Source organism: Lepidothrix coronata, unplaced genomic scaffold (genome assembly GCF_001604755.1).
Source record: "Lepidothrix coronata isolate B3197 unplaced genomic scaffold, Lepidothrix_coronata-1.0 Scaffold57, whole genome shotgun sequence".
Classification (NCBI taxonomy): domain Eukaryota; kingdom Metazoa; phylum Chordata; class Aves; order Passeriformes; family Pipridae; genus Lepidothrix; species Lepidothrix coronata.
Window position 1 is genome coordinate 691,921 of NW_016690237.1, and position 23,451 is coordinate 715,371.

At 38.0% G+C, this 23,451-nt stretch overlaps 1 protein-coding gene across 8 annotated transcripts in view; it reads right to left on the minus strand.

Annotated features, from left to right (window-relative positions):
• NALCN (sodium leak channel, non-selective) overlaps window positions 1-23,451 on the minus strand; it is a 223,564-nt gene that overhangs the window by 11,200 nt on the left and 188,913 nt on the right. For 7 of the 8 annotated variants that reach the window (XM_017816712.1, XM_017816710.1, XM_017816706.1 and 4 more), the window contains 19 exons: window positions 22,920-23,021; window positions 22,411-22,480; window positions 20,351-20,442; window positions 20,065-20,187; window positions 17,995-18,051; window positions 17,502-17,622; window positions 17,269-17,400; window positions 15,138-15,305; window positions 13,873-13,977; window positions 13,044-13,150; window positions 10,929-11,049; window positions 10,745-10,843; window positions 8,060-8,153; window positions 7,458-7,564; window positions 6,991-7,065; window positions 4,663-4,782; window positions 3,590-3,658; window positions 1,312-1,460; window positions 524-617 (listed from right to left, as the gene is read on the minus strand). In XM_017816712.1, coding sequence (XP_017672201.1) covers window positions 524-617; window positions 1,312-1,460; window positions 3,590-3,658; window positions 4,663-4,782; window positions 6,991-7,065; window positions 7,458-7,564; window positions 8,060-8,153; window positions 10,745-10,843; window positions 10,929-11,049; window positions 13,044-13,150; window positions 13,873-13,977; window positions 15,138-15,305; window positions 17,269-17,400; window positions 17,502-17,622; window positions 17,995-18,051; window positions 20,065-20,187; window positions 20,351-20,442; window positions 22,411-22,480; window positions 22,920-23,021 — 2,005 coding nt within the window. The remainder of the gene's footprint in view (window positions 1-523; window positions 618-1,311; window positions 1,461-3,589; window positions 3,659-4,662; window positions 4,783-6,990; window positions 7,066-7,457; window positions 7,565-8,059; window positions 8,154-10,744; window positions 10,844-10,928; window positions 11,050-13,043; window positions 13,151-13,872; window positions 13,978-15,137; window positions 15,306-17,268; window positions 17,401-17,501; window positions 17,623-17,994; window positions 18,052-20,064; window positions 20,188-20,350; window positions 20,443-22,410; window positions 22,481-22,919; window positions 23,022-23,451) is intronic. The other variant, XM_017816709.1, reaches the window with a different exon arrangement.

Here is a 23,451-nt window from a genome sequence, read left to right on the forward strand (position 1 = left end):
TGGTGCTTTTCAGAAATCTTCCTTCCTGGTCATTAATTTTAAAAAGGAAAGGCATATGATTTTCTTTGCAATGGAAAGCACAGACAAACATTTACTTATAATGATTTGAGGATTAATTCTGAGGTCATCAAGACTATCATTATCATGGACTGAACCTAAGTGCAGGCATTAAAGAAAAAGTTAATCTGAAAAGACATCTTGCCCCAGTCAAAGAAGAGATAAGAGTGAAAAAGTAAGTTTTTACACTTCTGATTTTGAAACATTTTCATTTGAAAATGAAATTGTTTCATTTTTGTTTTTAAATCATCTAATAGCCTAGCTCCAAGAAATACTACACTGTGAGTATGGGATTGGAGCTGCAATGTGTGTGTCATGTTCTGAGGTTTAGTGAACATTACATCTCTTGAAGAGACAAAGGCAAGCACAATATTCCTTCTACAAAGCTAAGATAGTGATAGCAGTTTGAGATGGAAGGGTGTATCTAATTTCTTGTCTACTTTAGCTCTGGCAGCATTGTAATTACCATGCAGTCATGCATAATTTTGTTCCAGTCTTCTCCAGTAACTATTCTGAAGAGTACAGTAATAGCCTTGCCAGCTGATGAAAAATTTGCATGTCTGTTTTAAAGAAAAAGAGAGAGAGAGATTGTTTCACTTTCCAGAAATAAAACATTGGAAAGAAAAAATGTTTCCAGTTTCTACTGTTCTACTATTTTAAACTAAAAATAGTTACAGTATCATTTGAATGAGCTCATTGAATTATTTATTTCATGACTTAAGATATAATAACTGAACTCTAGCTCAGATATGGGTCTGAGTATTTTAGTGCATTTTATTTAGAGCTAAAGCAAACTCAAGGCCAGATCCTATTTCCTGTCTCCATTTTCTTCTATAAGCTTGATGATGACTGGGAAATCTCCAGTTAACAGCCAGTTCATAGAACTGTCTCCTCTCTGTATCAGCCTGGAATATGGATCCTGTTCTTGGGTGATGCCAATAAGATACACCGTGTTTCAGCAGCTTGCGGGTTAGCGCGGTGCTGCTTTGAAGCATATTCCAGCTGGCATAATGAAGAACAGCTCTCAGTCTGCTCTGGGTTGGATTAGGTGTCATTTGGGCCAATGCACAAGGACTGGAAAGACGGCTCAGCATCAGAATAGGATGCCTCCTATCAGAAATTCTGTTTAGAACTCTTCAGCTAGACCTGGAGAATTGTCTGTTTTTTACCATGGATAAACTTCTCTCTAGCAGAATGTGATTTCTTCAGGCTGCTTAAAGAACATCCCCACAAGGCAGGAAGTACACACTGTACCTGTTAATGTTCTCTCCATATTTCACTGTACCAAATAAAACCACTCCAGCAAAAGCATAACAAAGAAGCAGTAAGAACATTCCCACTATGATGAAGAAACTCTTGTACATGCTGACAACCACAGTAAGGAGCAACATTTTTAGTGTCACCTGGAAGGACAGAGAAAAAACCATCTATGATGCCATTCAGGAAAGCAAAGAAAAAAAGAAAAGACAGTTCTTGCACTTGCCATTTGACAATAAATTCTTTACACACGTACATTAATGGATGAGCCCAGTAAAAAGGTAGGTTATAAATCTGATTTGAAGTGTATGTCATTTTTACTTCTTGTAGACATCAGCATATCTTCATCATTTACAAGGTCATTTACAACTCCTCAAAAAGTATATATAAGATAATACAGCTTAGGATAATACAGTGAAAACATAGCATAAGCCTAACTATAATATTCTAGAATCAGTATACTCCTGAAGTATCAGAACTAGCATTGCATGAACAGTGGTGCAGTAAACTACTCTGAGCTTATCTGAAAGTGATTCTAACTGTTAGATAGAAACTACAGATACTGCAGCCTACTTAAAGGAATGGGTTGATGTATAGAGAAGGGGATTTCCTTAAGATTAGTGCAGCTTAATTAAACTATTAATTTCTCATGCAAGTTTGTGAAAGACCAGGGAGACTTTCTAGTATCCTTCCAGTACCTAAAGGAGGCCAACAAAAGAGCTGGAGAGGGACTTTTTGCAAGGGCATGTAGAGACAAGACAAAGGCAAATGGCTTTAAACTGAAAGAGGGAAGGTTTAGATTAGATGTTAGGAAAAAATTATTTACTGGGAGAGTGGTGAGGCATTGGAACAAGCTGCCCCAAAAATTTGTGGATGCCCCATCCCTGGAAGTGTTCAAGGGCAGGTTGTATGGGGCTTTGAGTAATCTGGTCTAGTGGAAGGTGTCCCTGCCCATGGCAGGGGGCTTGGAACTAGCTGATATTTAAGGTCCCTTCCAACCCAAACCATTCTGTGAGTCTATGATTCTGCAAAGTTGGCCATAGAGTTTAAGATGAGAACATAATTTTGGAAATTACACAGGCCGTAGGCCTAGATTATAGCTATTACTTTCTCATGCATATATTGTCCTGACACCCTTAACTGCTTTGGATGTGATGGAAAATTCCCTTTAATGGGACCGAGGGAGTCAGTTTTCCTTATAATCAAGCCAAATTCATGCTGACCTTTAGTCATCACATTGCAACAGAACAGGCAAATTAGTGAAACTCATACAGCTCCTAATGTGAAAGCACAAATGACTAGGTTAACACCTTGAAAAAAAACTTTAGAATCAATCTGAAACCTTTGAAGGCAATCACTTGGTCTGGATGCATAGGAAAAGCAAGGATTTTTCATTTGACTTCCAAGGCTCTTCAGGCTCCGTGTAGTTTGACTGAAAGAAAACTTTTTCCCTCTACTGAACAAATCCTTTGACTTACTGTTCTTAACCCCAGCAACCTAGTACAGCAGTCTTTTCATCACATTTACTTTAATATGTCAGACTTCACAGAAGACATTTGGATAGTGTAAGAAGTTCCACAGCAAGGGAATGCAGTGTCACCACTTGTTAAATAAATGTGTTTGTTCTCTGCCTATGCTTATTCTGCCTGTCTACTCTCAATTACACCAGAGAAAATCCAAACACAAAAGAAATGTAAACTTGAGAAGTGACTTGCTTTATAACCATGCAAGTGTTTCCAGAACATCTTGGCCCAATACTGTTTTAAAATTGAACCTAAGTCCTTTACCATGATAAGACATACACTTTAGAGACAAAAGACACAGACCTGCACTCTGGAGGAAAAAATTTCTGTAAAAGAGCACTATCATAATAAGATGAATGCATCAACCACTACTACTGTAGTCTTGCAGCAAAAATAAATAAATAGCATGCACATCACACTGCACTGAAATGGCAAGGGCTGAAAGTAGCGCAGTGTATGTTCAGAATTGCAGAAAGCATTTTTAAAACTGTGGTATTGCAGGGGCACTTTGTTTTCTGAAAAAAATGCAACTTCTCCAGTAAGCATAATAGAACACTATTATACAATATACCTAAAATCCTGACATTTTAAAGACAGTATGTAAAGTTGGAGACTGCTGCTTGAAGTCTCCTTTTTTTTTTCTTTGCCTACAAAATGGAGCCCTACAGATTTTGCTTTAGAGATGCATAGCATCTAGTCCTTTAACCTATACCTGAGCACTTCAATAGCTGTAGTTCCTAATTAATACTTACGTGCTTTCCACAAATTGAGAAAAACCTGAAGACAATTACACATGCCCCCATCATGTATGTGTACGCATTCTGGAACACAAACACAGAAGACTTAATACATTGTGCCCCAAGGATTTCTTGGAAAGATCATGACAATTGATCTTTTAACAATATAGGGCAATCCCCATATAAAATAAGAGAAATCATAAACTAGTAGCAACAATATCAAAAAACCCAAACCCAGCCTCTCCACACATCAAACCAAAAAACCTTCAATCCTCTATTAATTATGTCCATCAGGCCCAGTCTACTTGTCTAGGCAGCCACTGGATTACAGAAAATCCTCAGGCCTTCCAAGCAACTTAGCAGCAGGGGGCAAACTGTGAATGTCAGGGCAAAATGTCTAGTCACAGAAGACAGGTTTTCTTTCAAACAGAGCTTGGGGCAGACAAGAGAGAATCCCACAGCCATTACAGGGTTGTCACTTTGACAACTTGTGATCGATGACAAGTATCAACCATCCCTTCTCCTTCCCTTGTAAATAAAAGAAACAGGAGTGTATTTAAATTTAAAAAACTGGTGTGGGATGGAGGGAGAGCTGATTTCCTCCCCTCTCCTCCATGTCTTCTTGGATTAATCATCCCCCCTTAACCAAAACCAGTGGTACAGAATCGCTGGTGGGTTTGGGACAGTCTATATTGTTCAGCAATTTTGAACCAATGCTTTCTTCCAGTCCTTTGCTCCCATTTGCATTCTGTGCATTGCCTCTTTCTTCCTTCTTTGCTCATGAGACTGTTGTTGGCAAGAGCTCTCAGTCTCTTCAGTCTCCTTCCTTTTCTCAGTCACATTACTCCTAAAGACTTGTTTTCTACCACATTTACAAACTCTTAACTCATATCAGTAAGACAACCTTTGCACTACATCGTTGTCCATGACAGTGATTCCTTCTTAGCATCAAGCTTAATGTTCTTCAGCCGTATTTCAGCCTTATTAAACTCCTGAGGGTTTATCTCAATGTATAGCAGCAATCCTACTGCTGGTGCTTAACAGATGAAATCACTTTAATCACTGCAATTTCATTCTGTAAATCTTACCAGTAGGGCAAAGTGAAGTATCACCCATATAACTCCAAGAGATGTCACCAAGAGATCATACCGATTTCTTCTGCTTTGCCAGAAGCCAGAAGGTGACATTGCAATAATCTTCATTGTGACCTAAGGATAAAAGAAATTAAAACTTCTAATGAAGAAATGGTTATTTCTTGCCATAAGGTTCCTCTTCCACTCTCTAAAATGTTTGATTGAGTTTATCAAACAATCAAGGACACATTTCACATCAGCTAAATGTTCCTATGTGGACTAACCAAATAAACCAGATACTGATGTAAGGTGATGTATGTAGAGGGAACACAAGAGAGCTTCTCATACACAATTTGTATAAAACCTCAAATCAAGTTAAGAACTACTAAATAAAGACCATAAATGTCAGGGATTCATTACATTATTTTTTCCATTCCACCTTGCAACCCTGCCATTTAATATTTTGGAAACCTAAACCATATATAATGTTGAGGCAAAAGGCTGACTTTCCAGGTAGTTTTTTGCCTTATAATGTTTTCCGAAGCCTGACTACAGAATGAACAATATGGTCTCTGAATTTCTAATTGTGATTTGAGGTATCTGAAAATATCTTGCCTCCTTCTACCAAGTTAGCTGAGGTGCCCTAGAGAACTGGAGATAGATGCATGGGGCTGGAAGGGATGACAGAAGACCTGTAAACATCCCTACCTTTCTGCAGTGGCTAGTGGAGGTAACTGAATCTCACCCTTCATCTTCCTTGATCACAGTTACAGCTTAAACACCTACCTCGAATATGGAATTTAAGCACCTAAACTCAGGTACCTACAATCTTGAACTGAATACCACACCATGCAAATAAAAAACCCCACATCTACCTTTATTCTGTCATCATCAGTGTGGTAACAAAAGTGAGATCTTCAAATTCTTCCTGTTCTTCTATACCACATATACTGATGTGAGCAGTAGAGGTTTAAGATTGAATCAGGAGTCGTTAGATTAGACATAGAGCTGTTAGCTATGCAGAAAGCTTCCTCATGGATCATGCCTGCTAGTGGTAGCAGACCATGTACATAGCAGATTCTGTAACAAGACAATGATGCCTTAGGGAAGATCCTGGGCAGGAAGCTGCTTTGTCTCCATAAATGGTGTGCACTCACAGTGTGATAGCTTGCCTGTTGAGACAACCAACCGATTTTTTTTGGCTCTGACAAAGTTCCTTTGAAATTCTACAAGTGTGTTTGTTTCCCCTGACAGTATAAGAGAAAAAAGTAATTCCAAAGACACAGTTACTTGGTAAATTAAAACCTGCCTGCATATGACACAAAACTTTTCTGTGTTGCTCAGTCTCCCTAGAGATACTGATTTCTCCTGGGTAGGGAAAAAAAAAAATCAACAACGTGGCCATACTCTAGCTACAGCTAGTGTATACAAGCTATTCACTTCATTGTTTATTCATCACTGCTGGCAAAACCTATCAGTGGAACATAGGAACTGTCATTGGATTAGAGCAGTGGGAAACATGGTCTACTATCCTGTTTCTGATAGTGGTCAGTATCAGCTATGTAGAATGGACTGACAAGAAAAGTAGTCAACCACAAACTTATAAAGAATTGTGTACTAACCTAACTACAGAGGAAGCATCTTCTTTAACATCATAAGTGTGTGCTTTGTTACACTACGGATATCCTTACACATTAAAAAATATATGCATTTCAAAATGTGGCTAAATCATTAGATTCCAATCTTACGCAAATAGGCTAAAGACACCTTGCACAGTTGTTTGTAATAACAATATTCTCATAGAAAGAGAACTGCTACCACACAGGAGCCAGATCTGTGCCCCAAAAGACAGACAATATGGACATAGCTTATTAAAGTATTAAAATGAAGTATGATACTTAAACCAAAACAAAACAAAACTGAGAGAGGTTTGATGATGTCACAGATACAGAGTAGTGGGGATTAATGCACCAGGCAAAATAGAACCGGATCAAGCAAAACTTCCATGAGACAACACAGATCTTGTGTTATACAGAGGGAATTTAATCTGAGATGTTCTGCAAGAAAAGAGTTCACTGGGTTCACCAAAACACACTTTTAAAGGCTCAGACTTGAATATATATAAAAGGACACAAAGCTCAAGGCTGTAGAAAAGTATGACTATGATACATTAAAAGTTTCTTCTTATAATACATATTTAAAGACAAGTGACATGGAGAACTCCGAATGTACAAGTTCAGAAGTAAATACCATAGTGAAGAATGAGACAGATTTCCTAAAGACAAAATGAAATATGTACCTATGAGGCTTAATCTCAAGAAGTCTCAAAATATATTACTTTACCTCGAGGACAAAAATGAAGGTGAAAACAACGGACATTGTTGCTAAAGGTACAGTCACTGGATCTGCAGCATCCCACTGAAATGCAAACAAAATCCATTCATAGAAGAGTAGTTGTTAAACAGAATAAATGCCTCTTCATTGCCTTAACTTTTCTTGAAGGTTTTGTTACTGAATAGATTTCACTTTAAAATATGCTCAGACAGGAATGGCATCTTGGTATATTCTTCTCTTGTAGATTTATAGAAATTAAAAATAGTGGATCAGACCACAAAAAGGCACAAATTGACTCAGCTCTAAAAGTTACAATTAATCTACAGTGATCTGCCCCAACTGAGATTGTTGTATCTAGAAATAAAATTTCCTTACATTCATCACAGTAATGGCTCAGTTGATGCTTAACTGGTGTTAGGAAATGTGCAACACATGCTGTACTACTATAAAGAAACACTTAAAAAAATCACAATTACCTTAACAGATAACAACACAGACTGCGCCAGAACAAGTACAGCAATAGTTCTCTTAAAGAATGGGTGCTGAGTTATGTCATACATCTTAGCTCTAAAGCCATCATTATCTGAAAAAAAAAAAAAAGAGTTCGAGGAGGAGAGTTAAAATACACAATGGCATTTTTCCCCTACTTCTGAACATCAAAATATATTTCTAATTTTCTGCTACAATTTTCCATATCAAATAGGGCTTCTGAACATCTAATTTCAAATACTGAACACCAGTGTTGCATGAAGGTTTTGGTACTTTTAGTGTAAGTGCATCGTTCAACTGCTGTCAGGTTAATACATTCCATTCATATCACTACAGCCAACTGCAAACATTTTTCATTTAGAAATTCATTTTATCATTAAGGCTTATCCTAAAGCCATCGAAGCAGAACCTTTTTTGGGTTGATTTTAATAGCCTTATGGAGAGATCTGTAGTTGGAGCCTGTTTCAACATTAACTTATGCACAACCTCCTAGTGGCCTCACGATTACAGTTTTAATTTGAATTGCAGATTCCTGGGGAATTACGAACACTAGGGCTTAACATGTATAAAATCAAAATATCTTTGATACCCGGACGAGGTGGGAGATGAAGAGGTTGTGCTATCTTCAGTCTGCTTTTCAGATCTTCCCATCGTCTCTGATCTACAGTCAGTAAAGCTGTCCCCTTAATAAACAAAGAGAAGCGTATAAAGCTTTTGTCATTTAACAGCTAGAACATTCAACACTGTAACATGAAAACAACATTCTCTTTGGTGCCTGAAATAAAGTTACATATGCAACTTTCCTTAAATAACACACTGTTTGGGTAAAGGAGTCTGAAGTATCAGCTGTTACTCAAGAGGATTTCTGGATGCATTAGCTGTGTGTTTCCGGAACTCAACTCAGCAGGCACAGTTGTTCTTTGTAGCAGCAGCCCAGTGTGGGCAATGAAACACTGCAGGAGGTCTTCTGTTTGACTGAACATCATTTGCCAGGAAGCACTATTTTAAAGACTGGTCGATTTTGTCTGGACTTTGCAGCAGAAAATCCTGTGGCTTGTCAGTGCCTCTACAGTTTCTCAGGGAACAAGCCCTCCAGGAGACCACTGCTGCTCTGCACAGCTCTTCTGCTTGGGGTGTAATTGAAATAAAATAATAGTATGCTATGAATCTACAAGAGCTCTCCATGGAGGAAGCACAAAGAGAGGTGGAGACACACCCTTAGGGTGGGGTGGTGGTAGCTGGTATGTGTGTAAATGTTCTCATAACACAGGAAGAAACAAGTAGACTACAAACAGAATTCAATGTTATCTAAAATGACCTTCAAAGCAAAGTGAGTTCCTTGTAACTTCAGAGAACTGTAAAATCTCATGGAAGGATTCTAGAGTTACAAAAACAAGGGAGACCTTTTCAAGGTAAGTGTCAAAAGGCTGCTCTCCCCGTTAGAAAGAAGCTGCACTGAGCTGGGTGAGGGCTGGGGTGATCTTTGGGGCTCACCTGGGAATTGGCTTGTTTAGATGCTTGAACTGAGGCTGGCTGTGCAACTGATAAGGTCAGGATTCCTCCCTCTTAGTGGACATAATCTCTTTATGGAACTGTGTCCCCAGACAGCACCCTGGGAAGAGGTGCCTTCCAACACAATCCAGAAAAAGTGATAGATGTAAGGATGCTGACTACTTGTGTCAGGGCCAAATTGTACCATTTAGAAATGCTTAAATTAAAAGGAACTCATTAACCCCAATGAGCATGTCTGGTTTATATTCTTGGAGATCCTTCACTGCCAAAAAGATAAAAGGTGGTAAAAAAGAGTGGACTCCTGTAAAATCTAGAAATAATGGTGCCACGTCGCTTTGCTGCTCAGAGACTGCAGTTCCACAAGTGGGATCATTATAAGGGGACCACAGAGCAGAGCCCTGCGAGTAGGACTACTGCTGGAGGAGCTGTGTTTGCATTTGGACTTTATCACAAAGTGGCAGCTAATATTTGAGTATTGACACATTTGAAGGAAAAGTAATACTGCACAGCTGAACAAGAAGAGGCAGAAGCATCTATAAAAATCCAATGGAATTCTCTGTCAAAATTTAGTGAATAAGAAAATAAATGAATAACACATTGCTCCTTGTTCTCTAGAACAGATACATTTTAACAGGAATGACCACACTTTATCTCACCAAAATTACACTGGAGTTATGCAAATATAAAAATACCTTCAGAATAGCAGAGGTTTTAGGCCATTTATTTGGCTCACAAAGTGTTTGACTCAATTACATGATGCCTTGCTTGCCCATGCTACATGCACAGTAGTGTGCTGCTCAGCTCCCTTCTAGAAGGAGTCAAAGGGTCTTCCCGAAGGACAAACTCCACAGTTGTGTTTGCTACAGAGTTTGGATTAGGGCCATAGCCAGCAACCAGTCTCCAGCATTAGCACACTGGGTTGTTGCACATCTCCACACCCCAGGGTCTGCCACAATCCTTTCTCTCCAGTGGCACGAGTGATAAAAATATCATATCTCATTATTTTTGTCACTTTGAACCAAAAGATGAAAAAAATTAATAATTATGTCTCGATGCCTCAGGGGCACCATAAGAGGCTCAGAAAATCCCTTCAGATTAAGCGTTGGGCAGTCTGTATGCAGCAAATCTATCCAGAGTATTCTATCTCTAACAAGTGTAGACATAAGCTGCTCTGCAACAATTCCCCCAGGGACAAGTTTTTCTATTTCTCAGGGTAATCCAAAAAGCCCATGTGAACTTCTCTAGAAAACTAGCTACCTTTTTGTTTAAGTGATGGACAATTATTTTTACAATGTACTCTGCTGTTTGCCAGGAAAAAGTCACACAGCTTTACTCTGGATATGAAATACTGCAATGGGAGGGCTCTAATGAGACCTCTTAGCTGCAACACATACAAGTATAGCGCATCTTTTTATCTGCCACGGCATGTATGACTACATTAAACTAAACCAGCAGCATCTGTAAATACATTGTGCTTTAGGTTCAGTCTCCATCTAGCAGCATGGCTGCAATATAAATAAACTCAGACGGCTTTGACAGAGTATGTGATGGATTGCTATCATCACAGGTTTCAGTTTTGTAGCAAATATGGATCAGATGGATCTGAAGACTTGCAGTGTTGCAGAATGCAAGATCAGTAAGCCAGTCTTCAAGGTAGCCTTACCAGGTAATGCAGACAGGGTAGTATCAGTTTCAGGTTTCTTACAGAGTCAGTTCTACTGAATAAAATGCCTCACTCAGAATAAGCCACCTCATTCAGTACCTTGTTTTCATTAAAATTAGCGATGACAACTCCAACAAAAAGGGTCAGTCCAATCATGCAGCCAAGAAATACAAAAACGTGAATGTAGATTCCATGGATCTGAATAGACAAAAGTAAGATTGATAGTTAAGACAAATCAAAGGTAGGTGTTGTAGAATTCAAAGGCTTTGATGTGTTTCCTTACCGGCCCAACTCGATGAATAATAACATCTCTGACTTCCACCCAGCCTTTTAATGAAAGAACTTCGAATAGTGCCAGCATTGCATTGCCCACATTGTCAAAATTAAAATTCCGAGGATTTGCCCTGAAATGCAGTACACAAATAGGTGTAACTTCAGCAATAAAGTTGTTCTATTTGATACCTTGATTCTTCATAGACTAACATTTAAATACCCTGCAAAACTGGTGTGAAAGCTTCTGGAACACATCAAAGTTCTGTATCAAGAATAAGAAAACAGTAGCAACAGCAATAAATATTTAAAGCATAATATTTTAGATCCCTATGTATGGTTTATTTTCTTACTCAGAATCTGATTCACAGTAATAAAGCTTAAAATATGTTCAAGGTTCAGGTTGAATGGGGCTTTAAGCAACCTGGTGTAGTGAAAGGTGTTCCTGTCCATGGCAAGGGGGTTGGAACTTGAGGATCTTTAAGGTCCCTTCCAACCCAAACCATTCTATGACAGTATGTTGCTGCATTTCAGTGGTTTTGCCATTGAAATTAGAAAAATACAGCATTCATGAAAAAATAGATCTGATGGCATTGGCTAGATTCTAAAATAAATTTACCTGTAGGAGATCATTCTCTAACACACATAGAAAATCTGGACTCCAAAGTCAGCAAGATTATTTAGAAAACGTAGTTCCCTGTTACATTATCATCAGGAACTGTCAGTCTAAAGCAAAACTTACTGAGATGACATCATATCTTCTTGGCTTACCTATACCATATGCTCTGATCTTTTTTTTCAGTTGACATTCAAAAGAGTGTTTGCAATTGAACGTTAAAAGTACCCTCCTTGGGCTAGCTTAGCATGGTGCTCTGTCTCTACAATCCAAAACAGACAATCCAAAGAGCACAATGACTTTTCAACAGTCTATAAGCTAAATAGTTGTGTTCCAGAAGAGTTATTACGTGTTTGGTGCTTCTTAAATCCAATCAGTCGGTGAAAATAGAGCTCTCAGATGCAGATATTTCATTTTAATGCAGTCCTTATACTGACATCTGGCTCTTGAAAATCTGGCATGACACAGCCAACAGGTGATATAAACGTCCTTGCAGTAAAACATTTTTCTGCAATATTCCCCAAAGTTTACAGTTATGCTGATTAAGGCAGCTTTTGCTTATTTCTGGATCAAGCTGAACAGGATTGAATTTGCTTACTTGAGGAAGAATTTGTCTGAAGCATACAGAAACAAAGACATCTGCAGATGTCAGAATTTCACTGACTGTTCAAATCACAGCATATTATTTCATTAGTATAGGATGGATCTGAAACCACCACTGCTGGTACATTCTTTATCCACACACATGGCCAATTAAAATAATTGTGGCTGTTAAGATGATTTTGCAAAATGCCAACCAAGTGAAAAATATAAAAAATTAAAAAGAGGGAGTTTTGCCTGTTCAGGTGTTGAGAAATATTAAATGGACTTTATTAGAATACTAATTAAAAAGATATGTTAGCTTTTAAATAATTTTTACTGCATTTCTGCAATAGATAGACCACAAGGACTCCCTGCATTGGAAAAAGAAAGAAGCTTCTAGCTGGCATGGTTGATGACCATAGAAGAGAAAGTCTGGTTTTAGACATGACTTGCTCATTTGTTTTTATGGGTTGCTGTTGGAAAGTTGATTTACATTTCTTTTTCTTCCATCTTTTTGTATATATTCTTAGGTTCTGTGTTGCTGTATGGCTCTCACGATGTCTCTATAATAGTACTAAAGAACAATTAAGTGATAATTCTTCTTTGAGAAAATAACTCCCACTGTAATAATAACCAAATCAAACCTAATTCCTATACAGGTTTAGTATCTATAAGGGATATCTATCCCTTATAGTATCTATAAATCTATAAGGGATTTATACCTTTCTGGTTTATGAAGTTAAGGTTAAGTCCAGAAAAGTTTCATATATATGGCTTTTTACTAAATATGCCAGAATTTTTACCCTTAATATCATTTAAATTACAATAAAACCCCTCAATCAGTAGTTTAATGCCATGAGATTTGAGCCATTTTTCTACACCAACAGCTGCATTTTTGGAAGAAAAATAGGCAAATATGTAGCAACTCACCAGACTCGTGGCACCCAAAATCCAGGCTTTTTCTCTCCGGGTCTTAACTTTAAATTGAGGTTTTTTGAAACACTTACATTTATTCTGAAGATGCCATGACAGTCTTCCTGTAGTGAAATAAACCACAGCCTGAGATTAAACAAACGCCCTGAGAGATGCCAACATGCCATCATAAACAGGACATTTGCCACAATGGGACAGCAATGTAAAGAGAAATGAAAGGTTATTTACAGGTCTGTGATTAATAGTCATGGACCTTTATCCAAATGAAAAACGCATCTTAGCAAGGATTCAAAATGCTCTTTTTCTCCCAGGACTGACAGTGCTTTTCAATTTGCAAGATTATGTAGCCTTTCATCTCTTTCCTAAAGACCATTGGTCTCTTCAGGTGATGACGATATTTCTCCAAATGGAGTAAGAAACAAGGATAACTTTCTCCATGTAATCCACATAGCATTCCCAGTGCTTTGAACCTCTAGCAGTCTAACCTGTTTTTCAGTTGTGGACCTAGGAATGCAGAGGTGCAATTTTCCATGGTTAATTCCATGTGCCATCCAGTCCTTTGCAGATAATAATGGCATTAATTTGACAATTTTCTTAAAGACAGTCCTCAATATTTGGACTTGCTTTACTTTTTTAATCAAAACACATCCTTATCCTCATTCACTGAATCCTTTTTTACCTCTTCCTCCATCATTCTGCTTATGAACAAGAAAGTGCCCAAGATCTCCATTTCTCATATGATAGCTCCGATTTCCTCACTTGCTTTCCCTAGCAGGTAGAAATTGCACAACATACCAATATTTTGAAGCAGAAAAGCAGTTCTTACCCTAGAGATGATGTGAGGATCATTGCATTTGGCCAGTTTTCCAGCAAATAGCTGCACTCCAAAGCTTGCAAAAACAAGCATTAAAGTCAGCAAAAGTATAGAAACCTGTAAAGATGAAGTTAGATCTGTTAAGCTCTACTCCTACAGACTTGAAAAAGGGGGTCAGCTCCTTTGGGGAACTGCAGGTAGGATAGTTTTGTGGCATAAACCTGGAGATACGGCTTTCATGACAGATACGTTACTTTAGGTTCTGATGCAGTAACCAGGTGCTGCCTTAGTATCAGTCTTATCATTAACATAGGATCTAAAAATAGCAGATAAGGATCAAAGCTTTCTTGCATTCAGTGTACCACCTTGCTAAATTCTGTATGCATAAGAATTACCATTCACTTTAAAGAGAACTTTTCAAGTACTTAAATATGTGCTCCTTCTGTTTTTCTGAATCAGGCTTTACTAACTAATCCAAGTAAGATATTGTTAGATATTTATCCAGGATAGTTACAATAAAGATATGCATGAGTAAATTATGATGTAAATATCTTTAACAGAATACTGTATCTATGAAATACTAACTAGCATTATACTTTTTGTCCTTGTTCTATTACTGCCTGCAAATATTTTGTAGCTTTGCCTTTTATATCAATGTGACCTAATACAGCATCCTGCTAAGGAATAAAATATCTGTTATTTAGGCTGACAAATATCACATAGGGTCTCAAGGCAATAGATTAGGTTCTGATCAAGCAATCACAGACTCCATTACTGTTATTTTTACTATAAGTGCATAATTATGATCATAGTAATAACAATAACGTAACAATGAGATCCAGATCTGTGATAAGCAGTTGTATTGTCTCTGGTTGCCTCTCAAAAAACTTGGAGGTAGAGACCTTCAGCTCAGAAACCAGGTTTACTTTTGTTCTTGCAGAGCTGCCATATGCTACTTCTTATCTTCCTTGCCCAACTAGAAGTGTGAATAAGGAGTAGTTTTTTTTTTCAGTAGTCCTCCTATGTAACTGTGGTGAAATGTATGCTGAATTAATATAATTTATAAAAGAATTATTAAAGCAGCTTTATTCAGTATAAATATGAGTTACTTATATTCCTCATTTTTAACCTGTTCTGTGGTCATCTCCAGTGATAGCCACAATGAAAAGTAAACAGACAACAATGGTGAAAAGAACAGAAAACATACATGTTATAGCAAAATGTTATCTTATTACTCCTTCATATATTTTAACAAGAAAAAAATAATTGGCACATACCAAAAAAATTTCCTTAAACCCACTAAACAGCTCTCGCACCACTTTTCTCATCTGAGGGACTAGTTTGAAAATTCGAAGAGGTCGGAGGCAGCGGAGTACCATTAAGAGCTGAGCTCCAGATTTGGCAGGGACATTCTGAGGCATCCAGCACAGGAATATCAAACTCACCTGGAGATGACAGGGCAGGAAAGGGCAAAGAAGGATTAGGCTTACAATGCCTTACTTGACATAGACACAGCACAGAAGATCAATGACTGCTTCTCTTCCTTAAAATTAAAGGAAAGAATAAGACAGAAAAGCACCTAATTTAGAAAATGGACTTGGACCTCTTGTGTCCTGGCTTATTGTCTTAACTAACAGGCATCAGCTTCAGTCTCTGCCTTCCCCTTTGACTCAGAATCTACTTGATACTTTTCAGCAGATGGAACTGTTCCAAAAGAGGAAACCAATTTGGCTGATTCAGAATAGGGTCAGAAACTATATTCTTGGAGCAGGCAGCATTATTGCTCTCCCCCCCCTTCTCATTTCAGAGATTCTATCCTGAATCTAAGAAATCCTCACCTGGAAAATCTGTTAACAGTTTTCTCGACAGTTTTTCCTACCACTTTGTTACAGGCATAAATAGTTTTGTCACCACGTGGTCTCATCACATAAATGTTATGTATTGGAAAACATTTTTAAACAGCATAGTCGTGTCTTGTAGCCTCAGCAATCTCTGACAAACGGTTATTGATTTAAAGTCTGTTAATTACTTCTTATTTTTCAAAAACCAATGTTATTATAGGGAGACAGAGGCGAGAGTGTTACAATGAAATAAGTGCACAAAAAATGGAGGATCAAGCTGATATCACCAATATGATTTAAAACATAAAATGAATTGTTGAAACAACAGTGACAAAAGACAGCTGCTCCATCAAAACAAAATGATTTGCCAGTGCTTCTAACTTTATTTCATATTCTTTTAAGACCACCACAAGCACATTTGGAATATCCAAGCTACACCACCTAAATTTTCCTTCAGACAAGCAAAGGGATTCAGAGAGATTTGAAGAATTATGCATACTACAGTAGGTGTTTTGTACAAGTATGCATATTTTTATTTGCTAACAATGGAATCTTAGATACAAATTGATCATGACAAATTTTATGCAGCACATCTGCCTGGTGAATTTATCTCTGAAAGATTTAATCTAAATCCATCAAAGCCATTTTTCTCAGTAATTTCTTCAGTACTAAATAACAGAATAACAGAATATGCTGAGTTGGAAGGGACCCACAAGGATCATCAAGTCCAGCCCTTAGCCCTGCACAGGACCATCCCCGAGAGTCACACCATGTGCCCAAGAGTATTGTCCAACTGCTTTTTGAACTCCTTCAGGCTTTGTGCTTTGACCACTTACCTGAGGAGCCTGTTTTAGTGCCCAACCACAAATAAAAATATTTCATACTGCATTATACTGGGCACTGCTTTTGACATTCTGTGGTGTTTACTGTCATACGTGAAGAGGAAATGGACACCCTTCTCCTGTATTTGAATGCACAAAATTTCTCAGGTACAAAGGAAACAGCAGAGCAATTTTTTTTTCCTGAGAACCACTACTGATAGGTATAGGGTATAGAAAGATATTGTTTTGCTTTCTGCTACAGCGACACCAGCAACAAGGATGTGCCCTTCATCAAATATTAAAGGCTTTTGAAACACCTTCTATAAGGCAGGAATACTGTGGAGAGGGGTAGAAGAAACGAGTATCTATGAAACAGGTAAAATAAAGATTCTCCTGCATAAGAATGCTGAAGCGAGGTCAGAGATCTTGAGTTTACTTTGGAATTAAATCAGATCTGACACTTAAAGCATATCAACAAATAAACAATTAAAAGGGACCATACAATGACCCTACACTAAATTGCCAGGTGCTTATCACATTGGTGTATTTTTAGATGTCTAAACAAGTATTTGTACACATAACTGACAGGAATGCACATGAAAACAGCAGTGTCTGAACACAAATTATACTACTATATTTGCATCAGGGTGCAGAGCCAAACTTTTTCATACTACTAAACATTTATATAACCGAAGATATCAAAATTATGAATGCTACAAAAACCTCCCATAAATATAAAAACTTACAAGATATATAAATATGTCCATAACGCCTCCAAAGTCCCTAATGACAGCTGTTGGTGTAAAAAACAAGCCATCTGCCATAATCTTCAGATTAAGCTCAATGCTCATGAATATTACAAAAACATATTCAGCAATCTGAAAAGCAAAGCAGAAAACAGTCATAATTTAAGAACAGGCAATGGAGAAAACCAAGGTGATTGTGCTTCGTTAATTGTAAAATGATTTGGTGGCAGTACCTGGAGTGTTGGAGCATGCATAACTCTTCTAAAAGGGGATTCGAACATCATGGAAATGCAGGAGCATATAGTAACAATGATCATGACCCAGTCCAGGTAAGTAACCAAACCCAGCAAGTCACTGTGAACAATACATAAGGAAATTCCATTACAGAAATGCCTAGAGTGCTGTGTACTTGTGCCACGCCTACAGCACAGTTAATTGCTTTCCTATGAAAAATAAATTAAGCCGAGGAGTATCAAAGATTTCAGTATTTCAGAAATGTGTTCTAAAACCAGAGAAGTTACATGCAAGTGAAGAAGAAAAGTCTGATTAAAAAATCTGCTTCCTATTCATCCTCCTCCCCAATTAACTCCATGGAAAGAAAAACCTTTTTGGGAAAAAAAAAATATACATGTGCATGCACATATACACACATACATGCAGGTGTGTGCTCACACACTTATGCTGCAGGCTTATGTGACCAAGCAAAGTTACTTTTGCAGTGCTTACTAAAGCTGATGGTATTTGGTATTTTTCACAGCTCCAGTAACAGGATCTGTTTTAGAACTATAAAAAGAAGAAAAGATACAGTAATTTACATTTTATTTTAGTTAACATTATAATTATACCATGCATCTGTCACCTCAAAGTAATTTCTGTCCAAAATCAAGGCTCCATTTTATCTCATCTTAATTTTAAATGTCTGAATAAGTTTCATTTAATTCTATGCAATTTCAGTCATATTACCAACACAGCTGGTATCACTTTAACTCATTGCTTACCTGTAATTCCTCTAATGATTCCTGGAACTGTGAGTTTTTTGGGTTTTGCTTTTGCAAACAAGGATTTAATTTTGTATTTTGCTTGGAAATGAGGGCGCTAAGCTGCTACTGAATTTTATGTACCAAGGTATTTCCTCAGGAGTTCTTTAATTTCAAAACTTCTTGGACCATGGCTGGATGGGGCTCTGAGCAACCTGTCCTAGCTAAAGCTGTCCCTGTCCATGGCAGAGGGGGTTGAACTAGGTGATCTTTAAGGCCCCTTCCAACTTAAACCACTCCTTATGATTCTGTGATTCTATGATATCCTCAGTTAACATACACACACACAAATCCTTCCACATGACCTATTCCTTTTACAATTTCTTTTTCTGATTAATATTTTTAGATTCTCCATATCTGAATTTTCCTATGTAATTGCTGTGCTCCACCTACCATGTCCGAGCACCCATTAGGCAGTCAGAAAGAGTGAGAACCACTTTATAAGTAATATACACATATCTAGGAGACATGAGTTAAGTTCTGGCTGCAGCAATTATTTATTGATTCTTAAAGTCAAGCCTTTTCCCCCTATTTTACATAGTAGCATTCCTCAGCCTTTTTTACTAGAAGAAAATATGTATCCTACCAGTTTGAAAAACATATCTAAAATGCCTTACTTGGCAAGTTAGGTAGGTCAATGAATAAAGCAGGTAGGATTTAAAGAAATGAAAAAAAGTACTGTTTAAGAAAACCAGTTTATTCTTATAATTGCAAATATTTTCTTTAAACTGTTTTAATGTAAATATCCTACTACCATCAGGCACTCCACAATGGTAAGAGGCACTGACAAGTTTTTGACAAGTGGATTGGAATGACTGTGTGGGGGTTTTTTTCTGTGTTAATTTGCAGTGCTTCATAGACCAGTGCACCACAATCAAGTTAGCAGTTGTATAAAAAAGTGGATGTGCCTCTACATACATGGCAGAACACTTAAATATAGGTATTGTTAAAACTGAATATCAAACCTTCCTGCCATGCTAACCAATTTGTTGAAGGGCACAGAGAAAATCAATGATAAAGCAGGTACTGAAACCAGTCCTTACAAGGGCCAAGCTCATAGTCTTGAGCTATCTTGTGTCTTACACTGTCTGTTTGCAAGGTGACATGCATTAACCCTCAAAAATTAGGATACCAGTCACAGATAGAGGTTTAAAAGAAGAGCTGTAAGATTATTTTATATCAAGCTGCTTGTACATAGATCTCTATCTGCCATGCTCACACACACAGTTTAGTTGCTGAGTCTTCCTGATTTTCATCTGGTTTCAGCTTTTCTTCTTTTATCTCCCAGAGCCGAACACCTCCCCATCCCATTCTGGGTCCCTAATTATGGGCTACAGAGTCTTCGGGTGAGCATAGGTGTGATTCATTTCTCTTTACCTTTTTCTGTTCTATGAGTAACTAACTGCTGGTGTATAAAAACTTTTCGCTTTATGATGAGGAATAGGAAGGAAATAGCAAGCTGATTCCCCAAGGTCTAAAACTGGGAAACATTAGCCTTTCCTCTCAGTTCATGTCTGTGGTTTCTCCACAGTCTTGTCCCATCTCAGCACCACAGACTGCTCTAACACATCTGCCCCTACACAGCATTTTATTGCTTCCTTTCTTTCAACAGCAAGACTACACCATAGAAAACTGACCGCCAGCTTGTCTGGTGACCACATTATATGCAGTTTTCCTTGTAAAAGAAAAGTTAGAACTTGATTTTGGAGGATATGAAGGTAAACGTTTTGGAACCAATGTTGATATGAAATGAACTTACGCATTAAAGCGAGCTCGTACCACCACTCGGCAGAAATTCCTGAATCTGTGCTCACGACCAACTATGAAAAGGGGTTTATCAAAATATGGATGATTCTCTCGCAGCTCCTCCTCCTGGACTTTCCTTTTGAAAAAAACGTAAATTATTAAGTGTTACTCATTATAACAGGCAAAAATATCTCTTACACTTTGTTCTTTTTTTTTCATGTTGACTCTCAATACATTTTACTTCATACAGAGAATAGTTAACGCAGAAAATGTGCACTCAGACTTTGACTGTTAAATACCTTTTCATTTCAGCTTGTTCCTTTTTTTCTTGGATCATCTTTATCTCACTGTCTTCTCTCTGTGCATTTCTGTATCTCACTGTGTTAGAGTGCTAGAAGCAAAATGATTCCTTTTAAATAAGGTCTGAGGGTTGTTGTTTTTTTAATGTTTCAGATGAAAGCAAGATATGGTATTTTACATAGAAATATTAAAATGAAAGGTCTTTATTTCCAATTGTACTGCACATCAACTCAGTCAAGCATATTGCACAGTATTTTCCATCTACAACATAAGGCTCCTTATTTTCATCAAGGTTAATTTCAGTTCTAATTTCATGCTCGAGGTTCCATCCAATCTAACTTTTAACTTTAAAAACAGAGGTCCTGTAAGCTCAGCCAGTCTCTCTGAACTGGAATGAATACCATCAAAGTTACTAAAAGCAAAGACTGGGAAAGAAAAGGCTTTAGACACCCCTTGAGCTTCTCAAGCCTGCTGCATGGCTGCCACACTGCGGGGCATGCAGAACATACAGGCAGTGAATGCTGAGTGCAGGGACAGGGAGAGTGAGGGAGGATGTCGTCTGAGCTCATCCAGTGAAGGGTACAATCAGTATTACTATTCTGAGTTATGTGAGTCTTTGGAGCACTCATGGTGGGGTAATGCTGGGTGTTATCCTTACTACTGGACACTAACAAAGTCACATCTGCTTTAGTTACCTACAGTTTAAGTTCAACAAGACCAAGTGCTGGGTCATGCACTTTGGCCACGACAACCCCATGGAGCATTAGAGGCTGGGGACAGAATGGCTGGAGAGCAGCCAGGCAGAAAGGTACTGATTGACAGCAGGCTGAACATGAGCCAGCAGTGTGCCCAGGTGGCCAAGGTGGCCAAAGGCATCCTGGCCTGTATCAGGAATAGTGTGGCCAGCAGGACTAGGGAAGTGATTCTTCCCCTGTATGCAGTGCTGGTGAGGTTGCACCTCAAGTACTGTGTCCAGTTCTGGGCCCCTCAATTTAGGAAGGAAATTGAGGTGCTGAAGCATGTCCAGAAAAAGGCAATGAGGCTTGTAAGGGTCTGAGTACAAGACCAATGAGGAGTGGCTGAGGGAGCTGGGGAGAGCTGGGAGAACAAGAGGCTCAGGGGAGAACTTATGGCTGTTTACAACTACCTGAAAGGAGGTTGTAGTCAGGTGGAGGTCAGTCTCCCAAACAACTCGTAACAGGACAAGAGGACAGTCTTAAGCTGTGCCAGAGGAGATTTAGGTTGGACATTAGGAAGAAGTTCTTCACAGAAAAAGTGACTGGGCATTGGAATGGGCTACCCAGGAAGGTGGTGGATTCACCATACCTGGAGATATTTAAGAAAAGACTAGATGTGGCACTTAATGACATGGTCTAGTTGACAAGGTGGCATTAGGCCATAGGCTGGACTCGATGATCTCAGAGGTCTTTTCCAACCCAATTGATTCTGTGATTCTGTGATTCTGCTTCTTTGAAGACTTTGATAGTTTGAATGACAGGACTAATATTGCCCCTTGAATTTCCATCGTCACAGAGTTCCACAAAATATGGTATGAATTTGCAGAAATGAAAACACACTTAACTGTATGAAACTACACCACAGTGAAATTCATGATTACTGTTTTCCCTTTTAGTCTTTGTCCTTTCATCTGACAGTTCTATTGCTTGAAAAATATCGCTAAACTTCCACCAGAAATTCTGAAGTGCTGTATTGCCAGCCGGAGTGATCTGTGTAATTCCAGAGTAAGCCTTTTTAAGGTGTCCTGGGTAGCAATTGTTGTGTTCCTAATGTAGTATCTACAGCTTCAGTGAATCTATCTCAGCAAGTGTTCCAAAACCAGTAAGTCTATCAGTGAAATAACCATGGCAATTCTAATAACCAGGATAATTCTAATGCAGCTACAGTATTTGTTATATGACTTCCTTTCAAGATTTCAAAAGATAAATTGTAAGCTACTTCATAAATAGAAATTAGTCTTACACAAGCATTTATTTGATAGTATGTAGTCTTACTTTTTACATTCCCAAAAATCAAAACCATCATTTCTATGAGGACTTACATCTTGAGTCAACGTTTCAAGAGATTTTCCTCTGCTGATTCTCTGGCTGTTGGAACCATGTCTCAGTGACCTGAAACAATAATAATCAATTTAACAATACATCTCAAGATGAAATTTTGACCTTTATAAGATGGCCATTATAAAGCACTGCTCTCCAGACACCCAATATCTCAAATTTTTATCATTTTTCTCTCGCTAACATCAGAAGCTTATATGTTCTTCAATTGTTTTCAATCTGGTCTAACATAAGCCAATTTCTTTCCTTCTGATCTTTAAACTGATAGCTTTGTAGTTGGCAAAGGGAATGACATTTGAAATAAAAAGGCATTTTTTCCATTTATACAGTACAATGAATTTCATTACGGTTACAATGAAGAATGTAGAATTCACTTCTTTGTACAAGTAGATAATTTTGGGTTATCACGTCTTAAGTATTGCTCAAATTTAATTCTTTTTGTCACCTTTATTTTAAGAATAGTTTTAAAACCATCTCTTTTGTCCATGTTTACCTGCGTTCTTGTCGTATATGATGCTGGACACTAAGTATTGACCTTTCCTTTGCTGGCTGCCCCTCAAATGATCCACTCAGCATGCGTTGTCTAGTGCAGGCCCTACAAAGAAATATAAATATGATGACAGAGAGTTTTCAGTATAAATTATAATTTCAGAGGTAGCATATTCAGAAAAGTCAGCTTTGCTTTGTGGGAACCAAGTTCTTCAATAATAACAGACAAAAATAATAAAAGAGCAATGTACTTTCCATGAAAACATGTCCAAAGCAATGGTCCTCGCTCTGCAAGACAACCAGTCATCCAATGAACGTCCTTCATGCCTTAGCAAGGGCCATCTACAACTTTTTTATCCAGTTTGCTGTAGAATTCATGGTCCCTCAAGAGTTCACAAAGTGTGAAAGGGCTGAAGCAATGCACTAATCCTCAGTAAAACCAGCTTCTCAGCAATAAAGAAGGGAATAGGACAAGTACAACAGCAATTTTAGTCCCTTTCAGGGCTGTATGTACACATTTAAGACTTACAGCATAA